This window comes from Gopherus evgoodei, chromosome 2, assembly GCF_007399415.2.
Source record: "Gopherus evgoodei ecotype Sinaloan lineage chromosome 2, rGopEvg1_v1.p, whole genome shotgun sequence".
In the NCBI taxonomy this organism is placed as follows: Eukaryota; Metazoa; Chordata; order Testudines; family Testudinidae; genus Gopherus; species Gopherus evgoodei.
In genome coordinates this window covers 2,449,789-2,473,477 of record NC_044323.1, presented here as the reverse complement: position 1 = coordinate 2,473,477, position 23,689 = coordinate 2,449,789, and the positions used below count along the sequence as shown (strand labels likewise).

Sequence of the window (23,689 nt, the reverse complement as noted above, 5' to 3'; positions counted from 1 at the left end):
AGCTAAGGCCCAAGTAGCAGGGTGGGGTCTTGAGCCTTTGCCCATCTGTCTTTGCAAAGCCACCAATATCCCTCTGACATCACCAAAACCCAGCAGAAACAGCCCTCGTGCACCCACCTTCCCAAACACACACCAAAGTCCTCTGGCTGACAGCAGAGTTCTCCTACAGGCTCCACGCAGTACTGCTCAATGCATCCACCAGAAAGGATGTGGCAGCTGCAGGCCATGGTGATAGCCAGATGCACTCCAGAGGAATCAGCTTGAGAGCAACACCATAGGCAACTGCAGCCAGGAGCTACACTCTGAGCATCAATCACCTGGTGTGCACAGGTACTAACAGCAACAGCAATTCATATTTTGCAAACTGTACCTAGTTCGTAGGCGAAAAACCCATTGCTCACAAAGGGACTCTCAGAAAGGAGGCAACCGATTAATATGCTTTATTTAAATCCTTCTTAGGTTATTTCTAACCCTATTAATTCAGTGACCAACTTCAGTGATTGCTCCTACAATTGTGCGCCAAATGTCAGTTTAATAGCATGCTCTATGGTCCTACCCATTCTGGCAGCATCACCACTTAAGCATTGTGCATCACAGGAATCAGGGAGCTTTTATCAAGACTGTTCTCATTCACAAGAGCCTTTGCTAGAAGGAGGGAGGGAGTAGCCCTGGGAAACTGTGCTCAAATCATTTGCTCCCAGAGCCAGCTTATGTTCAAACCCCATTTAGGTCCAAGTGGAAATTAGCTTGATGGCATCTAGCCAGAATCCCTACAATTCCTAAGTGACCATGAAGCAATGTTATACTAGAGAATAAAACAAACCAAGGTCGTTTATAGGACTGATGCCATCAGAGCTTGCCATGGGGGTCTGACTCCATGCTACGGGCACAAATGCATTCCCAAGAATGCTGGCCTGGCTGACACTACCGTAAAGAGATCACGTCACCCTGCACGCACAGCCACTCTTTGCTACGAACAGACAGCGCCTGGCCTCTGATGCAGGCATTCCTACCGTCATCATGTAGTCCTGGAGCAGCTCCGTTGCTGTGGTGCTCAGCTCACTTTCACTGACCGTCTTAACGTGTGGAGACTGAGGCGTCGAGAAGGAAGAAGGCGAGTTGCCGCCTGTATCCGAGGATTCCGGAAAGGAGCTGAAATGCAATGGATCTGTGAGCCACCTTGAGAGCGCCATTACTGTCTAGCAGAGACACACTGGAAGAGTGTCCTGGGGAAACTCATTTTAGCTGAGGCTGTCTTCCTATATCGGAAGGATCCTGGGGACTTGGATAAGGTGTTAGACCCCCACCAGATTTAGCCAGCTCGGAGGGAAGAGTTATGAGACAACTCTTGTACCCAACTGCTACGTGGGAGGGAAGCATATTCCATGGCAGAGGTGGCCAAACTATGGCTCGCGGGACCATCCTGCCTAGCCTTTGAGCTCCCAGCCGGAGAGGCTAGCCCCTGGCCTCTCCTGCACAGCCTCAGCTTGCCATGCCACCAGTGCTCTGGGCAGCAGGGCTGCAAGCTGCTGCCGGGCAGTGCAGCCGTGAGAGCCGCCAGGGTGTTAAACTGCTCCCTGTAGGAATGTGCTACTTACGGAGCACCAGGACTAGCTGCTGTAAGTAGTACACAGTGAGTATGGGGAGCAATACAATACACTACATCTGGCTAGGGAAGGCTGTGCCTCCCCCAACAGCCTGGCCCCTGCCCCCCTCAGAACCACCGACCCATCCAAACACCCCCTGCTCCTTGTCCCCTGACCACCTCTGCCCCAGAACCCCACCCCCATCCAACCCCCCTGCTCCTGTCCTCTGACCCCCCCATCTCCTCGCCACACCCCTGCCCCACCCCTGCCCCCTGACAGGCGCCCCCAGGGCCCTACCCCCAGCCAGCCGCCCCTGTTCCCTGCCCACCGGAAACCCTGCCCCTTATCCAACCCCCCCACTCCCTGCCCCCTTACCATGCCGTTCAGAGCACCTGGACTGGCATCCGTAAGTAGTACACTGTAAGTAGCACATTCCTACAGGGAGCAATTTGATACACTACACCTGCCCTCCATACACTTTCAAAACCACGATGTGGCCCTCAGGCCAAAGTTTGCCCACCCCGTTCTATGGACTTCTCTGGAATACTGTACTAAATGTAGCTCCAAAGCAAGGGAATTTGAGCAGGGACAGAGGGCTATATAGACAGCTGTATCACTGTCAAGTATTCCAGCTGTAATTATCAAAAGACATTCAGTGTGTGGTATCATAAAATTTCTCCCTTTTAGACTGTAAACCCGATGTCAGAGCTATATAAATAAGCTATCATCCATCTAAACCAAAGCACTGCCTTCCAGAACATGTACGATCAACTTACAAAGTGCTTGCTTCTGTTTCGTAAGATTCTTTAATGTCCACTTTTGTTGAAGAATCATCTGCAAGGAAGATATTCCGGTCAAGAGATTTACAGTCCCGAACGCTGTCTATTTCCTAACCCGCTAGTCATGGACATGGGTAGTCCCAATCTGAGCGTCCAGGGCTAGAGTCTGAAAAATAAGACCTACAGAACAGGAGTCGAGTGGGGGAGGGAGTCTTCTGTCACTTAAACAGTATCAGGCGGCCAAGAGCAGGACAATGCTGAATTGCAAAGCACCACTTTATTAAACTGCCTCCACTGATTAAAAAGGAAACAAAAATACAGAACGTCTGTGAAAAGGTGCAGGATAGCTACCATGTTTCAATCTCCTACGGCCCTGCATGCCCCGCAGCTATGGGAAAGCGACAGATCCAACTGATGATGATCAGGGAGGTGATAGTTCTTTGGGCCATTCAACTCCACACAAAGCTTAGATCAGGGCCGCAGCTGTCATGAAGCTGGTGGCATCTGAGATGCATTGCCCACTCGCAGTTCACAATACATTTAGTAGTAAGACAGGGCCCCAGGAAGCCCTATGGTTATTAAGGTCTCTGTTTGGATCCAGTTTCTCCGTCACAGAACCAGGAGTGTGAACAGGGAAGGGAAGCAAAGGGTATTGCTACACCAAGTGCTGTGGTTCATATGACAGCCTGAGGCAGAGCAAGCCTGGGTTGTAAGGGGGAGGGCGGAGGGGTGGATTCTCTCTAAAAGTGAAAGGAAATAGCATTTGACATACCACTGTGTAGGGACATATGGCGCGTTGGTGTGGAGGCCCCATCAAATATTGCTCTATCTAAGAAGTCTATTGTGGACTCAGTGTAAACAATCTGGAAGACTTGGCTGAGAAGTGAGCAGAGTTCCTCTGCAGTTACCTGGGAATGGAGAGAGAGAGAGAGAGAAAGAAGGGTCAGTCTGGGAGGTTATGGTGCAAGATGCCCTCAAAAGAGACAGCACTTGCTTCTGTTCATCCCCCAAAGGAGCTGCACCACAGGGCACACTCAGATGTATTCTCACCTGTATTTATAAGGGCACTACATCACCATTAAATAGAGAGAACCCCATGGTTCCAGAATTGGGGGCACCTCCTACTGCAGCCACCGGACAGTTTCCTCAGGACACTGCAGACCGGAGGAGCCTGTTCAGGGGGTTTCAGTACCTGTGCTAGTAAAAAGGCTTGGTAAAGAAGAAACCCTGGAATGTGAGCACAGTCGTGTGTGCTCAATTCTGTTATTTTATACCCCAGGATGGTCTCCAGTTTTTGAAGACTGACAGATTTCATGCAACCCAGATACACTCATCTGTTTCACAGATCTAACCTGAGGCCATATGATGGTAGGAATGTGGCGCATATTGAAAAACTGAATATTCAAGTATCCCTGACTAAGTACCTCATGGTCTTATTTCTATAACCTTGTCCTACTCTCCCACTCAGCCCACTGGGTCTGCAGCTACCGTCCCACATCTGTCACACGTTATCTTAGACTGTAAATGTTTTAGGACAGCAACCTGTGCCCCTCTGCACAGCCCTAGCACCCCTCTGGGAGCTGTACAAATAACAGAGTTTAAGACAAAGGAGGGCAAAACCTCTGCCCTTTAGGCAGTGGATTTATGCTGTGGCTGTTGCTCACCCTCTCTTTTTCCTGGGCAAGAGGAGATTATGAGAGAACCTTGCGGCGTATCATTACGCCCTCTTAGTGGCAAGCTCAGCAGCACTGTACGGGTGCAGCGGCCAAGCAGCTGCTTTCCCAGACTCCTGACTGCAGACGTGTGAGCTGGGCAGCAGACAGCAGCTGCAAGAAAGAGCTGTTCTCCAGTGCCTTTGAATTAGACTGTGAAGCTTGAGATGGGGACCACATTTCCTTATTTGTACAGTGCCTAATACACCACTGAAGCCTTAGCAATTCACTGAATAAATAGGTTATATACTATTCTTGCCTGCCAAGCTTACCCATCACAAGTTACTACAGGAGCAACTTATAGTTCACATCGGGATGGATTCTGATCTCATCTTACACAACTCCTGTGAAGTCAGTGGAGTAACTATAGCTTTGTGTGTAGTAACTGAGGGCCGGAGCAAGCGATTTATTGACACAGAATAATCCCATGCAGCCTTCCTGCTATTCGATTGGACAGGTAGCAGCAGCAATGCAAACCAAAGAGCTATTGTTCCATGGAATCTTGACTGAAATTACAATATCAGGACCCAAAATTAAGACCACCTGGATCTACAAGGTAATTAAGTCTCACTTTGTTCTCTGTAGCCAGGACCACCAAACAACAAGCTTCGACAGGTACCACTCCACTCTCAGACAACGATCCTGAAGTAAGTGCTTTGGAGCTTTCTGCACAAAGACTCTGGCTTGGGGAAATCCCAGGGTCCTGAGCTGAGAAACAGAGAAGCTATTAATGAATAGTGAGAGGAAAGGAGAGGAGGGGATATGGAAGTGATTAGCTCACTGATGAAGACTGAGGCATTGCACGTGGCCAACTGCCGTCCTGATTGGATTCCCATTGTTTGGGACAGAAGGAGTTTGTTTTTCAAATGCACTATCCCCTCACGTGTGTGGCCTGTGATTCGCCAGCATTTCCTCCATCTTTAGGAATAGGTTTGAGATGGCGACATAGTTCTGTTTCCCGCTCTCATTCTGGAGTTTGGCAACCAACTTGTCAGTTTGGCAATTCAATCCATTCAGAGCAAATCAGATTTTGCCAGTTGAAAAGTGTAAATTGACCCAGTTTTGCCACTGTAGTTGCCATTCCTGTATTTTGTAAGAAATTTCAATTAGGATCAGCCAAGTACGGTACATGGGCTAAGCTGCTTTGACTATTTTTCATGTCAGCTACAGCTGAGCTTAACTGGCCCATTATACTGTGAGAACGAAGGAATAATTCCATGTCTTCCTAAGCCCCTCTATATCATGTGCTTACAGTAAAGTGTCCTGTAAGAGTGCAAGGAAGGCTGAGTGAATTAAACCTGGAGTCAGCTCAGTCAGGCTATGGGAACTGCAAAGCTGCCAGAGAAGGAAGGCAATAGTCAGTGGCAAGCAGCAGTAGCTCGTGTAGAACATGGATCCAGGCCTCAGATCCACGCATTGTATAAAACAGAAAAATGTTCAGATTATGAGGCTCTCATTCAGTGAAGGGTTCCGACAACTTCATGTATCACTAGCTTCACAGTTGTGGTTTAAGCAGCTGCAAGAACCCACCAGTAGAGTTACAGCCTCATCATTGAGATATTCATTTATTCTCTCTATTGTCCATCTCGGTCAAAACAACAAATCGCTGCCATTAGATTCACCAGGAAGAAAAGTATCAGCTCCCAGAAACAACTACACCAAAAGATGCATTTAAATGTAGTAACCAGACCTGACGGAGAGATTCCTGAGCAGTTCCTGACTTTTACAGCAGTCTTGCATGCGAATTCAGGATGAACATGCAATGCACGCATTTCTCCTTAATGCTAAATGAGACCTGGGATGTCGATTCTAACTGAAGTGCACTATATAGAGCACATTTGCCACATCAGCGAGGTGAGCACTTCTAGGGAGCGACATCTGCAGGGAGTTTGGACACACTGCTGTAGTAGTTATTAGAAGCAAAAATCTTTCAAAACAGCCTTCTAATAGGAGGAGTGAGGGGGGAGGGAAACAATTTAACTCGTTTATGAATGGGATTATATGGCAGGGTTGGCTGTGACAGCAGGAAATCCCTTCCAGCCTTATGTTCCTATGTTAAAGGAAACCACAAACAAACACGCACCAGTTCTAGCCAAACTTACTGGTGCTTCTGAATGGATGAAATATCTTGTTCACATGCACTAGGAAAATTAACGGCTGTTCCCATTCACTAAGCCGATCTGAGCGCGAAGAGCCTTAAATTGGGTGTAAGCATGACGTATGTCCACTGTAAGGTTCCTTTACGCCACCAGAGAGGTGTAAGAAGGCCTCAGTGTAAATGAGACTCAGGCCCTTAGACTCCAAAATTGGAGAACAGATGCAACCTGCATTGCAATCCCTGTTCTGGCCACAACTTACCTGTTTTCAGCACTACCAGGTGTGAGGAGTCATCGCGGATGTATGACACAGATGCGATGTCATGGATGGGGACCCTGAGTATGATATCCTCTCCATCCCGCCACACCAGCTTGACGTTGTAGGCAGACAGACTAATCACAGCATCATGTTCCTGGGTCAGCTGCCCTGGAAGCTGATGTGCCCTCTACAAACAAAAAAAGGTAGAGTCATTTCTTGTTTCATTACCCTCAGGCGATCACAATGGCAGTACATCTCCCTGAGGAGGGGAACACCCACACACCACCCATCTGCAGTTCACATTTCCTGGGCACCTGGTAACTGGTCACGTACAAATCACCTTCATAGTAAAATACAAGGACTAAGATCATTTGAGAATAGGAACCAACACGATATGCATTTCAAACAATCCCACAATAACCCTCTTTGCTTAAGCTTAGTAGCAATGGGGCTAGCTTAGTGGTTTGAGCATTGACCTGCTAAACCCAGGGTTGTGAGTTCAATCCTTGAGGAGGCCAGTCAGGGATCTGGGGCAAAAATCTGTCTGGGGACAGGTCCTGCTTTGTGCAGGGGGTTGGACTAGATGATCTCCTGAGGCCCCTTCCAACCCTGACATTCTATGATCTACCCCTGCATTACATCGCATCCTAGTTCTTGGGCTGCAAGACTTCTCAGAAAAGGATCAGGACTTTAACCTCACTGCCCAGCAGCATCCATATCTATGTGCAAATATTGACTAAGAACAGTAGCAACTGTAGAGCTAGTATAGTTCATTCAGCAAGGGCTCGGGATACAGCTCTGGAATGGACTGGTACCCACCTTTGCATTGTCTATTAAATGCAATATTTCAGTACGACTGGAGGGATTCAGGTACCCTGGGATGGATGTTAGTTGGCCTAAATACTGGGAAGAAAAAACAGAAAAGAAAAAGGTTGATTACCATGTGATACGTAAACCGACACATTGAAATCCTTCCATCTGTACTCACAGAAATTGGGATAAACTGAAAGAAAAACACATAGTTGGAAATAACTTCTTGAGCCTGGTCTGGAGAGAAATATTGCCTGGTTGTTGCCTCAATGCCACCTTTAGTAGTCACCTGAAACCTACTCACGACAGAAGACAATGATGAAGCTACTCGAGGTGGTCACGATTTATACAGCTGACTTCTAGGAGCTGAAATTCTGCCTCTTTCTGCTGGTCAAAAGGTGAGCATCTAAGTCTAGTGGACAGCGGTTTTCAAACTTTTTAGTTTTCATACCCCTTCCTGAATAACGTAGTCTGCCACATACCCCTACTAGAGATAGGTATAGTTTGACCCTATGATTAGACTGCCAAGTCTTACTAAATAAAATAGGTTGTCTGCCATTATAGGCTTTTTCTCACATACCTCCCAATGACAGCTCATGTACCCCAGTTTGAAAAACAAAAAACCATTACTGACAGCTGTTATTCTCCAGCAAGCATCAACTTCCTTCCAACTAGATTTCTGTATGGTCAGAATATACAATATTCTATTTAGCATCTTTCATACAGGCTGTATCCCAAAGGCTTTACATGAGTTAAATATAGTTACAGAATTAACGAGTGACCAGAAATAGATCATTTTCAGCTGAAATGTCAGAGCAGACAGTCAATGAGGGGGAAAATACACAAGAGGGCTGTTCCAGATGGCAGGAGCTGCAGAGAAAATAGTCTTGTATTATGAGTGCTGAGATCATGTAAAGGGACGCTGACACACAGTTCATTAGGTCAGCCAGAGGAAGCCCCCTAGGGATTTGAAATTTTGAACTTGACCCTAAAATGAAGGGGGAGCCACTGGAGCGAGGCTGCTGTGCTCCTTCGTGTTTCCTGTGTCCACTGCACCCATTGCTGAGGAGCTAGAACACACATGGAGACAGACGTCGATCACCACAATTCACGGATACACTGGCATCTCCATATCAGCAGCTTTCCCCCTTGAAGAGATGCACAGAGAGAAGAGCGGAGAGCTGTGCGAGTGAATTCACGTAGGATTTCAAATGCAATTTAATGCCCAGGATCCCATTCTGCAATGTGCATTGCAGCAACGTAATCGACCAAACCATTTACTGAACCTGGCCACGAATTCGACAGGAGGAGGCAGGTGAAAGGTGAAAGAAAGACGGCTCCCCCTCCGGCCCAAAAGAGTTACCTTGACTTCCTTTTCAATGTAGTCATTCAACAATATGTCTGGTTCAACTCGATCAGGCAAGGACAGCAGTACTGTATGAAGAGGTCGTCTTTCCGTAACCTTTTCCTGGGCCTTTTTATCCCGACCCTTTTCGCCTTTCAGGAAGACACGTTTGAAAGGGGACACTATTCCAGGCTGCTGGCAGAGACAGAAAGGAGTGGCTAGTTAGGGTTATGTTCGGCATGATGTAGAATTAATGCACGTGACTGAGTCTTGTTAAAAGCTAGGCAGAGAGTTTGAGTGAATCAACTACCGGGCAACGAAAGGGAGTCAGAATCCACGAGCAGTACAACCGTGGACTGTGCGAGCTCTGTTGCAGTGTGCCAAGCAGTGAGTATGAGCATCCCAGCTCCTGGTGCCACTGTCTCTCTCCTGAAAGGGCTTATTATTCGCCTGATGGGCTGCATGGGATTATTCTGTGTAAATAACGAGCGTTCCCCGGCCCTCTGTTACTTACGCATAAAGCTCTAGTTACTCCACTGACTTCACAGTGTTGCATGAAGCCCATGATAATTCCACCCTCAAACCGTGAACACTTCTCAAGTGGCCTGGTCCACGTCAAGGCTAGTGTTCCACTTTTGCAAGAAGCTTCTCCCAAGAGTGCAGTTTCCCGAGTTTCCACCTTTTTCTCTCTCCCACACACCTTACTGACCACCACAGTTCTGTGCGGTGATACCCATCAACTCCACAACAGCCAAAAAAAAATGGATCAGGATAAATGTTTACTGAACTGCCCAGAACATAACCATCAGCAAAATGAATATAAGACAGACCAAATTACAGTGTGGCTTTAAAGCTCTGGATCAAATCTAAGACTTTATTGCCAATCATAGAACCACAGCGTTAGAAGGGTCCGCAAGGGTCATCTAGTCCAGGGGTTCTCAAACTTCATTGCACCATGATCCCTCTCTGAATTTTAGTTCTATCCTCCAAAGTACTGGCAACTCCCCCACCCCACCCCAGCTTTGTCTCATCTGCAAACTTGATCAGTACGCTCTGTGCCTACATCCAGGTCATTAATAAAGATGTTAAACACCGGACCCAGAACAGATCCCTGTGGAACCTCATTTGAAATCTCCCTCCAATCTGGTAACATTCCATTAACAGTTACTCTGTTTGTGGTTGTTTAACCAATTATGTATCCATTTAATGGTAGTTCTGTCCAGACTGCATTTCTCCAGCTTATTTATCAGAATGTCAAGTGGGACTATGTCAAAAGCCTTCCTGAAGTCCAGGTATACGTGTCCACTGCATTCCCCTCATTCACCAAATCAGTTACTCTTGTCAAAGAGTCAAATCTGGGAGAAATTATCTTTCCAATGACAGATGGCAACCTCAGAGTCAGAGTCGATCATTCATTCTGAATCGGGCTACATACAATATGACAAACAAAACCTTATAGTTTTATAAATGGTAACATAATGGTATATAACATTTATGGAACAGCCAAAGGGGGATTGTGTTCTCAAACACAACCAGAGCCTCATGTGTGTCTGGCTTTCACAGCCAAACTATTTCATTAATGCATTTTGAAGCAAGTCAGACAGACTTGGAACGTACTTTCCTCCTAACCCATTTCTTCCAAGAATCCTTCCTGCTTTACACTTCTCAATCTCCACACCTTATATTGTTGTCCATGTCCTTCCCATCCTAGCTTTAAATGTATTTATTTTTTGGTCTTGCCCTTCATTTGTAAAGTACAATATAAATTTACAGTGCTGGATATCAGTAAGCCGTTTATCACGACTGACCACCTTTCTTCAAAATGATAAACTACTACTGTATTCCCCTTTCAAGTATCTAAATATGTACACATAATTATAGAAGCAATTGTCCAACAGAAAAAAAGGACGTGCCTTCACATTTTTATTAGGAAGTATGCAACTTTATGATTCAACCCAACATCAACAGTGACAAATTAGTCCTAATGAGATCAGAGAATTAACATTGCTAGTTTCAATATTTATCTGCTCTCGGTGGTTTCCTTATGAAACTGAAGGTTTGAAAAATCAAAAGGAATTTCTGCAAGTTCAGCCTAGGGTCTGGAAGGAATAAAAACCTAGCTGAGTTCTTTCTGTTTTTTGACGTCACTAATGATAATGGCGACTCTGTGATCAGAGCTTAGCTGAATTATCCTGAAGATGTGCAAGGCAGAACAGAATCCAGCGTGTTCTTCCAACGCTGTACATGCACTGCAGGGCTAATGAGTGGTTTGTGTCAATAAAGTAAACAGCTCCGCCTCAGAGATGCAGCGAGAAGATAAGCAAGTGCTATTTTACAAAATAGCTTTGCAGACTCGGATGGCACTTTAACTTGCTGCCATCTGTTAGCAACACGCTTTTATGATCAAATGTAGTTTTATTCCTTGTTGTGTTCTGAGTTAGCACTATTAACATATGAATGTGCCAGCCAACAATTCAGATGAATAGTTTGAGAAGGAACCCAGTTGAAAAACAAACTGCACAAAGACTGTGAAAGTTACTGCTTTAGGAAAGAAAAAAATATCTAACACTCATCAGGACATGAATATAGTTAATACACTGGTAGGAACAAACAGTCTCACCCCATGTTCCGTAATTTCACCCATATTGTAATCTTCTCAGCAGCAAAACACACACACACACACACACACACACACACACACACACGTGTCAAATTTAGTAATCTCAGTTAATACCAACAAAGGCTTTAATCTAGCAAAAAAGGAAGGGAAGCAGCAGCGCCTTCAAAGTTAATACCGCTCTAATTTAAGGAGTCAGATAGAACCTTGAATTCATGCTTGAAAATGGGACTTGGGCTCCTATGTCACTGAGGCGCTTTTGAAAGTCTCATTGAACATACAGCCCAGCAGCTGAGTTTTCAATACTGACACCACAACAGGCCAGATAGCAAGGCACTGCCTGCGCACACACTTCCAGTGGGAGGACTGCCACCACCATTTGTGTGGCACAGTACATGAAACTGCACCACCAAACCACAAACAAATGCACTGCAGAGCCCATACTCACATAAGCATACATCCCTGCCAATGTCAGAGAGCAAGAGACACACAGAAGCTCTGAGTAAGCTGCCTTACTGTAAAATGGCCAGGTAGAGACACAAAAATGTGTTAACTAAAATGTTTAGCAAATGGTGCTGGAGTTTATAAATGCAGCACTTCCTGTCTGCACCAGCACAAGTGTCCATTTCTGTAGTTTGTACTAGAAGGGAAGAATTTTGGAACTGTGACCTCTCTCAGAGTAGGGCTACACTGCAAACCTTACAGCCACACAGCTGCAGTTGCTCTGCTATGACACTTCAGTGTAGACGCTACCTATGCCAATGGGAGGGGTTCTTCCATTGGTGTAGGCAATCCACTTCCTTGAGAGGCCATAGCTAGGTTAACTGAAGAATTCCTCTGTGGACCCAGCACTGTCTACACCAGGGGTTGGGTGGGCAAAGCTACATTCTCAGGAATGTGGATTTTTCAAATCCCTGAGAGAGACCGCTATGCTAAGGTAAGTTCCTAGCATAGACCAGCCCCCAGAAAAGTTATTTAGTTAGGTCTGCAGTTCAGGGCATGTCTATACTATACTCTTAAATCGACCTACTTTAGGTCAACTTTCAGTCACCACAGTAATTATCCCTCTACCCTGATATAACACAAATTCGGATATAACGTGGTAAAGCAGCACTCCGGAAGGGCATGGCTGTGCACTCTGGCAGATCAAAGCAAGTTCGATATAACACGGTTTCATCTATAACGCGGTAAGATTTTTTGGCTCCCAAAGACAGCGTTATATCGGGGTAGAGGTGTAGTGTGCTGGCTGATGTGATGTGTCCCTCCTTCTACCCTCCTTCTGTCAGTGATGTGTCCTCACCAAGAGCGCTTCCACCCACTGAAGAGGGGAAAAGTGGGGGGGCTGACAGCCACGGCTCTCAGCTCTGTGCAGCTCCCCAACAGGAGTCGGGGGAGGACAGCTGCCCAAGGCATCTCGCCTCCAGTGGGGAGATCCACACCTGGAGTCTGGCTGCCATGCTCATGGTAGGGAGCCAGGACCCTGGGGGGAGCAAGGCTCCAAGTGGGGAGTCCAGGTGGCAGCCCAAGGCAGGAGCCTGGGTGGCAGCCTGGCTTGGAGGAGAGACCAGGCAGCTGCCTGGCTGGGAGCCACGAGCTGACTTTCTTGTCTTGACAAGAATGAGAGCCAACAGCCAGAGGAAGGAACCATGTCTACAAAGACTCTGTGTCACCCTAACTACCTTGGCATAAGCCCGACCCTCTCGTGGAGATGGAGTTATGATGTTGGCGTAGTATGGCACTTACATGGCCGGGACCAAGGCTGTAGCATAGACACTGACATAGTTAGGTTGACATAAGGCGGTTTATGTTGAACTAACTCTGTAGTGTAGACCAAGCCTCGGAAACAGCACATGCTTCCCACTCTGGCTTCCCCCTCTCCTCTGGCTAAAGTGCAGGTCAGACAAGCTCCAGCTGGCTCAGCAAGCTCAGGTTTCAGTTTTCTTGTATAGTAGTCAGCCAGGAAGCTTTGTTTCCCCAATAGTAGACCTCTGAGTGCTTGGCCTTCCTGGGAGACCTAGGGCAGGTCAATTCATTTCTGATTCTTCACCTTTAAAAGGGGAAATACAAGCGGGGGAGGGCTTGGGTTTTTTTCCTTATTTTTCTGTCAAGCTCTATGCACCCCTAAGTGGGTGTAGAAGTTATTAGCTCAAATAGCAATGCTTAGCTACCTCCCAGGAGTGTGGTAAAGCACTGCCAGCATCTGAGACAGGGCAAAATATTATACAGCACTTTACATCTTGCTTCAGTAACATTAGCTAGTTCATTCCTCCACTTGTCTAATGCAAGCAGTGTCCGCTTCATAGCCTCTTTTCTAAGGAACCATGCTCATTAGGGTTGTATGCTACAGATCTTGTCTCTGATTTCCTTTGACCCTTGTGGTAATGTGTCATGTTTACTGTATATAATCAGTCTGTCATGTTTTCCTGATGTGCAGTCTGTGGTTAAGATTACTAAACAGTGCTGCAAGTTAGCGTCTGTAGACTTCATTATATTCCTTTTTTCATTTTAGACAGATATCTACTAAAAACAAGTTTGTCTTTCCTAAAACAACCACATGCAGATCCAAAATCATTAAAAAGAACATCCTCCAGATCAGTTCTAGAAAGTCCATGTTTAATAATATTTCCCAACCTCCAAACTGTGCTAGGCGCTATCCAGACATAAGATAGGATTTAGTCCCTGACCTGAAGAGCTTATATTCTCCATGAGCATGCCATGGAAAGGTAAATCTAAGAGAGGGGACAGGAGGAATGGGGACAAAGGTTACGAATACAAGATCATGTGTCTGCTTCAATGGATTCACACAAGCCTGTTCTTTCTTCCCAACAGTAGAAAACATGTGGGTGAATGTGAGAGACTGGTTGGATCCCTTAAGGTGCCACCTGACGTGCTGAGATACCACTGAGCCCGCCCGTTCTGCCTGCCAGGGCCCCCTTTTTACCTCTCTGGCTGAGCCAGGCTATTAAGCCTCCTCCAACACACACACAGTCAGGGCCACACTCAACTGCAGAATGACACAGACATGGAGATCAGCTCTGGGGACTTGCTCTAGCACTCGGTGTCCATCTCCCTGCGAGTGCAGACCCAAAAGGTATATTATGCCCAGTGCTTGTTGGTGGCCTGTGGTGCGGTGTGAGGCGTGGATTGCCAGGCACAGAGTTGGAAGGGTATGATTGAGGCAGAGGCAGCAGGTAGAGACACACTGAGGATGACCAGATGCGGTAGCTGTGGCATGTACATGGTCCTGGAGGGGACACCTGAAAGGAGTTTCGTCTGCATGAAGTGCCGCCTGATAGAGCTGCTGGAAGAAAAGATAAGAGGACTGGAGATGCAGGTGGAAACTCTGGCTGAGTTTAGAAGGGGGTTTGAGCAGATGATGGAACACAGACATGATGAGGCACAGGGGATAAGCTCAGACGAGCGGATAGAAGCAGGACCAAAGAACTCTGAGGAGGGGCTGCTGGGTGAGGAAAGTGGACAGTGGAAGCATGTGACTAGGAGAACCAGGCAGAGGAAAAGATGGACCAGCGATGGAGAAATAGAACTCAGGAACAGGTTTGCTGAGTTGGAAAATGAAGATGGAGCACAGCAGGCTGCTGAAGGAGAGAGGGCAAGGAAAAAGAGACGAGCAGCTAGTCCTGCAGAAGGAGGGGAGGAGTCAATGGAGGCGACACCAAGTATGAGCCCTAGGAGGATTGTAAGGGCGAATACAAATCGAGAGGACTTGCGGCCAGCTGGTGTGGGGGATAGACCGGAGAATCACACTGTCGCCAGGAAAAGGCAAGTCATGTGATTGGAGACTCTTTACTGAGAAGAATAGACAGGCCTGTAACTAGACCTGATCGGGAGAACAGAAGGGTGTGCTGTCTGCCAGGGGCTAAGATACAGGATGTGGACCTGAGGCTGAATAGGATCCTAGCGGGAGCGGGAAAGAATCCGTTGATTGTCCTTCACGTGGGAACGAATGATACGGCTAGTTACTTGCTGGACTGTATCAAGGAGGACTATGCCAGACTGGGGAAGACTCTCAAAGAAATCGAGGCTCAGGTGATCTTCAGCGGGATTCTGCCGGTTCCTAGAGCAGGGCGACAAAGGAGTGACAAGATTATGGCGATCAACAGATGGCTCAGGCATTAGTGTTATAAGGAGGGCTTTGGGATGTACGGTCATTGGGAAGCATTTACGGATAGACAACTGTTCGCTCAGGATGGACTTCATCTAAGTAAGGAGGGAAATAGAATTCTAGGATGGAGGCTCGCCGACCTCATCAAGAGAGCTTTAAACTAGGAAGTTGGGGGAGATGGTTGGGAGATGTTCAGGAGATCTCCACGCCGGAATATAACCTGGAGAGGGAAGTAAACAAAGTGAGAGGGGATACCCTTGCGGACCAAAGAATTGATCCAAGGAGGAATAGTGGAGTAGAAACCAGATTAACGGGTGATGCTGGTGGTAGAAGGTCTGTGCACGACGGGGGAAAGAACGTCACTGATGCCAAACGCCAAAAATTAAAATGTCTGTACACTAATGCAAGGAGCCTAGGTAACAAGATGGAGGAACTGGAGCTACTGGTGCAGGAAGTGAAACCGGATATTATAGGGATAACAGAAACCTGGTGGAATAGTACTCATGACTGGAGTGCAAGTATTGAAGGCTATGTGCTGTTTAGAAAAGACAGGAAGAAAGGCAAAGGTGGTGGAGTAGCCTTGTACATCAATTATGAGATTAACTGTAATGAAATAAGAAGCGATGGAATGGATAAGACAGAGTCTGTCTGGGCAAAAATTACACTGGGTAAAAAAGCAACTAGAGCTTCCCCTGAGATAGTGCTTGGGGTGTGCTATAGACCACCGGGATCCGATTTGGATATGGATAGAGACCTCTTTAATGTCTTTAATGAAGTAAACACAAAGGGGAAATGTGTGATTATGGGAGACTTCAACTTCCCGGATATAGACTGGAGGACGAGTGCTTGCAAGAACAACAGGGGTCAGATTTTTCTGGATGTAATAACAGATGGATTTCTTCATCAAGTAGTTGAAGTACCTACGAGAGGGGATGCCATTTTAGATTTGGTGTTGGTGAGCAGTGAGGACCTCACAGAAGAAATGGTGGTAGGGGACAACCTTGGTTCGAGTGATCATGAGCTGATTCAGTTCAAACTAGATGGAAGGATAAACGAATGTAGATCTGGGATTAGGGTTTTTGACTTCGAGGGCTAATTTTAAAGAGTTAAGGAAATTAGTTAGGGAAGTGGATTGGACGGAGGAACTTGTGGATTTAAATGCGGAGGAGGCCTGGAATTACTTTAAGTCGCAGCTGCGGAAATTGTCGGAAGCCTGCATCCCAAGAAAGGGGAAAAAAAACATGGGCAGGAGTTGTAGGCCAAGCTGGATGAGCAAGCAACTCAGAGAGGGGATTAGGAAAAAGCAGAAGGCTTACAGGGAGTGGAAGAAAGGCGGGATTAGCAAGGGAAGCTACCTTGGTGAGGTCAGAACATGTAGGGATAAAGTGAGGAAGGCTAAAAGCCGCATTGAACTGGACCTTGCAAAGGGAATCAAAACCAATAGTAAAAGGTTCTACAGCCACATAAATAAGAAGAAAACAAAGAAAGAAGAAGTGGGGCCGCTATACACTGAGGATGGAATGGAGGTTAAGGATAACCTAGGCATGGCCCAATATCTAAATAAGTACTTTGCCTCAGTTTTTAATAAGACTAGTGAGGAGTTTAGGGATGATAAACGGGAATGTGGATATGGAGGTGGATATTACCGCAACTGAGGTAGTGGCCAAACTTGAACAGTTTAATGGGACAAAATCAGAGGGCCCGGACAATCTCCATCCGAGGATATTAAAGGAACTGGCGCGTGAAATTGCGAGCCCGTTAGCGAGAATTTTTAAGCAATCGATAAACTCGGGGGTTGTGCCGTACGACTGGAGAATTGCTAACGTAGTTCCTATTTTTAAGAAAGGGAATAAAAGTGATCCGGGTAATTAAAGGCCTGTTAGCTTGACGTCTGTAGTATGTAAAGTCTTGGAAAAAATTTTAAGGGAGAAAGTAGTTAAGGACATAGAGGTCAGTGGTAATTGGGATGAATTGCAACATGGATTTACTAAAGGTAGATCGTGCCAAACCAATCTGATCTCCTTCTTTGAGAAGGTGACGGATTACTTAGATAAAGGAAATGCGGTAGATCTAATTTACCTCGATTTCAGTAAGGCGTTTGACACGGTTCCACATGGGGAACTGTTAGTTAAATTGGAAAAGATGGGGGTGAATATGAAAGTTGTAAGGTGGATAAGGAACTGGTTAAAGGGGAGACTCCAGCGGGTCGTATTGAAGGGTGAACTGTCAGGCTGGAAGGAGGTTACTAGTGGAGTCCCTCAAGGATCGGTTTTGGGACCGATCTTATTTAACCTTTTTATTACTGACCTTGGCACAAAGAGCGGGAATGTGCTAATAAATTTTGCGGATGACACAAAGCTGGGGGGTATTGCTAACACGGAGAAGGACAGGGATACTATTCAGGAAGATCTGGACCACCTTGTAAACTGGAGTAATAGTAATAGGATGAAATTTAATAGTGAAAAGTGCAAGGTCATGCACTTAGGGATTAATAATAAGAATTTTAGATATACGTTGGGGACGCATCAGTTGGAAGCGACAGAGGAGGAGAAGGACCTTGGGGTATTGGTTGATAGCAGGATGACTATGAGCCGCCAATGTGATACGGCTGTTAAAAAAGCAAATGCGATTTTAGGATGCATCAGGCGAGGTATTTCCAGCAAGGATAAGGAGGTGTTAGTACCGTTATATAAGGCACTGGTGAGACCCCATCTGGAATATTGTGTGCAGTTCTGGTGTCCCATGTTCAAGAAGGATGAATTCAAACTGGAAAAGGTCCAGAGACGGGCTACTAGGATGATCCGAGGAATGGAAAACCTGCCTTACGAAAGGAGACTCAAAGAGCTTGGCTTGTTTAGCCTGGCCAAAAGAAGGCTGTGGGGGGATATGCTTGCTCTATATAAATATATCAGGGGGGTTAAAGTTAAGTAGGGAGAGGAATTATTTAAGTTTAGTACTAATGTAGGCACGAGGACGAATGGGTACAAACTGGATATTAGGAAGTTTAGACTTGAAATTAGACGAAGGTTTCTAACCATTAGGGGAGTGAAGTTCTGGAACAGCCTTCCGAGGGAAGTAGTGGGGGCAAAAGACTTATCTGGCTTTAAAACTAAGCTTGATAAGTATATGGAGGGGATGTTATGATAGGATAGTTTAATTTGGGCAATTGATCTTGGATTATCACCAGAAAAGTCTGCTCAGTGGTCTGCGGGGAGATGTTGGATGGGATGGGAACTGAGTTACTGCAGAGAATTCCTTCTTGGGTGCTGACTGGTGAGTCTTGCCCACATGCTCAGGGTTTAGCTGATCGCCATATTTGGGGTCGGGAAGGAATTTTCCTCCAGGGCAGATTGGCAGGGGCCCTAGAGGTTTTTCGCCTTCCCCTGCAGCATGGGGCATGGGTCGCTTGCTGGTGGATTCTCTGCAGCTTGAGGTCTTCAAACCAATTTTGAGGATTTCAATAACTCAGTCCTGGGTTAGGGGTTGTTATAAAAGTGGACGGGTAGGGTTCTGTGGCCTGCCTTGTGCAGGAGGTCAGACTAGATGATCATATTGGTTCCTTCTGACCTATGAGTCTATGAAACCCACCTTCTCCCTCAATGTGGAGGAAGGTATGCACAGCCTCTCCTCCCCCGCCCCTCATTATGAATTGCATAAATGGGTTATATTATAAATAAGAAATAAGTTTATTAACTATAAAAGGCAGGTTTTAAGTGGTTAAGGTAGCAAACAGAGCAAAGCAGATTACTAAGCAAATAAAACAAAAAACAGACTAAATTTGATTCACTAAAGAAACAGGTTATAAAATGTAATTGCTCACCCTAAATATTGTCACAGGTAGATTACTGAGTCTTGAAAAGCAGCTGCACTGGCCTGCAGCCTGAGACTTCAGGTAATTCCACTCCCAGCCTGGACACCCTCCCAGCCTGGGTTCAATCTTCTCCCCCTCAGTTCAGTTCTTACTTCCCACCCAAAGAGACACCAAAACACCTGGGAGGCAGAGGAGAACCACAATGAAGTCACTCCCTGCCATATATAGCTCTTGTGTATGGTGGGAATCGCTCACCTCCCAATGGAAGAACACTAGCACTCCAAGGGGTGGGTCCAGTACCAGGTGACTTAGATCCACGTCTCTGCAGGGCTGGGGCAGCCATTATTCGTAGCTCTCTGGAGTGTCCACAGGAAGACTAAAGCTCTTTCACAGTCTATAGTCTTTGCTAATGGGCCATTAGCCCTGTTTGGCTTTTCCACTGTTACATCTGAAGGGCTAGTTCGGGGTGACACCCAAAGTAACACATTTGAAATACAGATACATAGTCAATATTCTTAACTCCAGATACAGATATGATACAGGCATACAGATTGGATAACCACATTCAGTAAATCATAACCTTTCCAATGATATCTTACACGAGCCATCTTGCATAAAGTACATTTTAGGTCATATCCATATCATAAGCATATTTCATAAAGAATATGGAGTGTAATGTCACAATGTGATCAAGCCAGTCCTGACTTTTAAAAAAGAACTATTACCCACCCCCTCTTTTCTACTGACTAAACTCCGAGAGAGGAACAGCAACCTCTGCAGCAAGTAGCAGCGCAGAGCCCAGCAGAAGGAACCAGCTACGCTTTCTCAGTCTGAGCGGTTTAAAGACCTGAAGTCAGCAGTTTCGCCTGAGTATGGACTGCAGCATTTAGCACTTCGATTCTATTAAATTATATAAAACACCAGAAATAGAGTAGCTGGCCTCTATAGCTTACTTCTGGTGAAATGAGAAAAAAAATCCCCAAGATTACTTTAGAGAAATCCAACTACACCTGCATCTTTAGAAATAACAGTTGAAAGTAAATTTAAGGGAAGAGAAATAAAAATCCGCAAGTCATTTTCAATATGGCACCCAAAGTGATCTCTCAGACTAACATGGATTCCCCCCGTCCCCATGTCCCCCTGCTCCATGCAGGGCTCTGGTGGCTTTGAAAATATTAGAGCTCCTATGTGACACGTACAACTATTTGACCTAAAACTACATCTAAACACCCCAGAAAAGATTTTTGGTTCTATCTTCACAACTTCCTCCAGGCTACAGAGAAGTATGAGGACACACAAGAAACACGCTTGTTCCCAAATAACCTGCACAACCTAATGCAATGAACTGATCTCCCTCTTTTAAGTTCAGAGCTCCACAAAATTCATTATCAGCAGAGAGTTTGGATTTTGCTTTCCGAAAACTTCAGAGAAACGGAAGTAAGACAGCAACCTACAATGCAGAACTGAGAACTACTGAACTCTGAAGGCCATTTCTGTTAAGAGTCAATACAAAACCTACACCTACCTCGTTCTCCATTTATGAACCCAGCTAGGAAGAGAAGAAGCAAAACGTGTTGTGGTGCTACTTTTGCAGCTCCAAAAAAGGCCTGTTTCACCTGCAGTGCAGCTAGTTATTGTAATCTTACAGGCTTTCCACTTGCTGTTGGATCACGTGGAGGAGCAAGAAATAACTGTTAGTTTTCACTCTTCAACAATAAAATGAGCAGGAAGTGGAGTAACCACAGTTTCCTCCTGCTAAACACACTTGTACTGAAAAACAGTGAAAAATCTAGTTGATGTGAACAAAAAAAGGTCCCAGTGGGGTGGGGGGGGGGAAGTCAGATGAAAATTTAACAGTAGCATCTTCAGTGCTGCCACTGATCAAAGGGAATTCTCTTGGGGAAGTTCTATGGGCGGTGTTCTGGAGGTCAGGCTAGATTATCACAAAGGTCCCCTCTGGCCTTGGAATCTATGAATCAGCAAAGCACTGCTTTCCACTTAGCAGGTACTCATTAGTCTGAGGGACTCCAAAGTCTAGCATGGAGTAAGGCGATACTAGAAATACCAAAGAAACCACATTGTACTAACTGCTCAGGATCCATTTCCAGCACTATCAGTCACCTGTGGCTTTCCTTGATCTGCGCCACCAAGACAGTGGAAATCAGCTGGGGAACTCTTGCTAGTAGTCCCTACGTTTGTAGATAGATACTTATGCAAGGAGTTGTAAATGGAGATACCCCCCAAATATGAGACTTTTAAAAAACCAGCTCCCCTCCCTGCTTTCACCTGTGTTACAGCCACTTAATACTTTAAGACCCTACACCAAGCTTTTTAAAATCAAGACTTGGAAAGTTCTGACAGGGATTAATTCATAATTTATGGCAAGAGAACTTTTAAATAAGGCCCATGTAGATATGACAAAAAATTGCCAGCCCTTGAAAACCAGGTCAGGAAGAGTGTGCCAGACAAGGCATTCCAGAAGACAGTCCTGCAAAGAAGACCATGAAAGGAGAGTTCAAATAAGCTTTGCAAGGCTTGGACATAAACTGCAGAATATGGGATCAAAAGAGTAATTAGAATTAGCTGCAAGCAATTTCACATACAGCAATAAAATTAAAAAGCCCAACATGATTATTCCCTAATGTGACAGACTTGTTAAACAGGGACAACACAATTTATAATTTAAGGGGAAAGTATTTTATAATTTAATCAGACAAATTTGTTAAGCTTCAGAACTCTATACTCCCTTAAGTGTTTATGTGTATCATGTACCATTGACCGTTTACACATAAACACCTCGGGCTGGCTTCTTAACTGGGTGTATCTTGGGTGATGGATAACTGGCTGCCAGCAGCAGTACTATGATAGGTGTAGCCAGGTACAGAAGGAAACTGATGAGGACTAGGACCCCGGGGGGTCACCTTTACAGCTGGACTCAGGTCAAGTTGCCCCTTGCAGCCAGTACAGGACATGAATGAAGACAATTCTCCATTCTTGCTGGATACAATTAGCAATTTCTAAGTATTAGATGCAATACTTCTCGTGTGTCAGGCTAGATATAGCAGAAACATACACACTTTGGGGCAGCAGGACACAATTTTTCCTTGAGATTTGTAAAGCAGCCAATGTGGCCAGTCTTCATTACAAAATGAACGCTCCTTTGTCATCATCTGCTATTAGAATCTCCAGAGGTGTCACTTCCTAGTCCTCCTCCCTTTGTTCCTTCCTGATCATTGTGGTGCCATAGCCTAGGATAAGTCAGCGTGCAGCAACAGAAAGGAATTCAAATAAATGGCTGTTACAAAAGGCATTGGACTGGGACCAAGAGATCTGCTGAGAAGACTCAACTGTAGAGATGACAATAGTTTTGAAAGGCTGCGTTTACTTTTGGAAAAATTAAAACTGCCACTGGCACTAATAAGAAAAAACACACATACACACGCGCACCCAGGAATTTAAGGTTCAGACAATTAGTAATACAAAATATTGAACATTTTACTCCTAGGTAATTAGTTTTAGTGTGGAACTAGGTTAGAAGGCAAACACCAAAAGCGAGCTGGTGGTTTGTGTGAAAGAAATGGTTGTCTTAATCCAACTCCTAACAGTAGTCAGGTATTCCCACTGAAAACATCTCAGTCCAGATCCTTAGAAGTATTTAAGCACCTAACTCCCAATATCTTTGGGGATCTGGGCCTTTACTTAAAGTGGCAACTAGGATGTAAAGTGGAGAGGCCATGGGAGATTGAACTATATCCTCTTGTCCTAGGCCTGTCCTGCCAGCTCACACTGAAGGCCCATGAGTGGGCTTGCACGTTTGGGCAAGTAGGCAGGAAGGAAGTGCTCCCTGCCAGTAGCCGATGCTGTAGGGACTCTGGATAAAGTGAGTGTCTCTTCTCCAGAGAGTTCAAGCCATTTCATGGCTCCTTTTTTAAAAACATTCCCATTTTAAACCAAGATCATGACAGACAGGGAAACAGTCAGACAAGTGGCACCGTGCGTTTCAGACTTTGCACACTGCAGAGATCTGCAGTTACTGGTAACGAAAGGATGGGATGGACTGTATTTAGAGCTGCCCCCTAGCAATCCGAGAACTGTTTTCAGGCCAATTCTTCACACTGAGCAACTGGTAGTACAACACTGACACTGTTAAAGGGGTGATGGAAGAGTTGCTAGTGGAAAAAGTAACTCACCCAACCACAATGAAATCAGTGATCATGGCAAAATTGTAATTGATATTTGCATTCTACCCATCTAGAATTCCCCCTGCAGCTTGAAGTGGAAAAGCCTCTTTCACTTCCTGATCCAAAGTGCTGCATCTATCATTGCTGTGCTGTTAAACAGTGGCTGACATCACCCCACATAGGGCTGCACTTTAGTGATGGTGAAGGGAGACAAGGGTTTAAAGCTGGAGGGATTCTTTGGGATGAAAGACACCACACAAATGCCCCTCTTTCCAAATGTCTAGGCCGTTTATCCAAGCCTCGTGGATTTGGCACATTCTGCCCCTTCCCCCTAGTTTTAGCACGTTCCAATTCAGTTTGTTGTATCTGG

General features: G+C 45.7%; 1 protein-coding gene across 10 annotated transcripts in view; it reads right to left on the bottom strand.

Moving 5' to 3' along the window:
* The window catches only part of CCM2 (CCM2 scaffold protein), an 84,630-nt gene that overhangs the window by 13,637 nt on the left and 47,304 nt on the right, over window positions 1-23,689 (bottom strand). For 4 of the 10 annotated variants that reach the window (XM_030549789.1, XM_030549787.1, XM_030549788.1 and 1 more), the window contains 7 exons: window positions 8,606-8,782; window positions 7,252-7,335; window positions 6,436-6,619; window positions 4,649-4,785; window positions 3,138-3,273; window positions 2,363-2,420; window positions 1,014-1,152 (listed from right to left, as the gene is read on the bottom strand). In XM_030549789.1, coding sequence (XP_030405649.1) covers window positions 1,014-1,152; window positions 2,363-2,420; window positions 3,138-3,273; window positions 4,649-4,785; window positions 6,436-6,619; window positions 7,252-7,335; window positions 8,606-8,782 — 915 coding nt within the window. Of the gene's footprint in view, window positions 1-1,013; window positions 1,153-2,362; window positions 2,421-3,137; window positions 3,274-4,648; window positions 4,786-6,435; window positions 6,620-7,251; window positions 7,336-8,605; window positions 8,783-20,663; window positions 20,777-23,689 lie in introns of those variants that run through there. The other 6 variants (XM_030549790.1, XM_030549794.1, XM_030549786.1 and 3 more) reach the window with 3 other exon arrangements.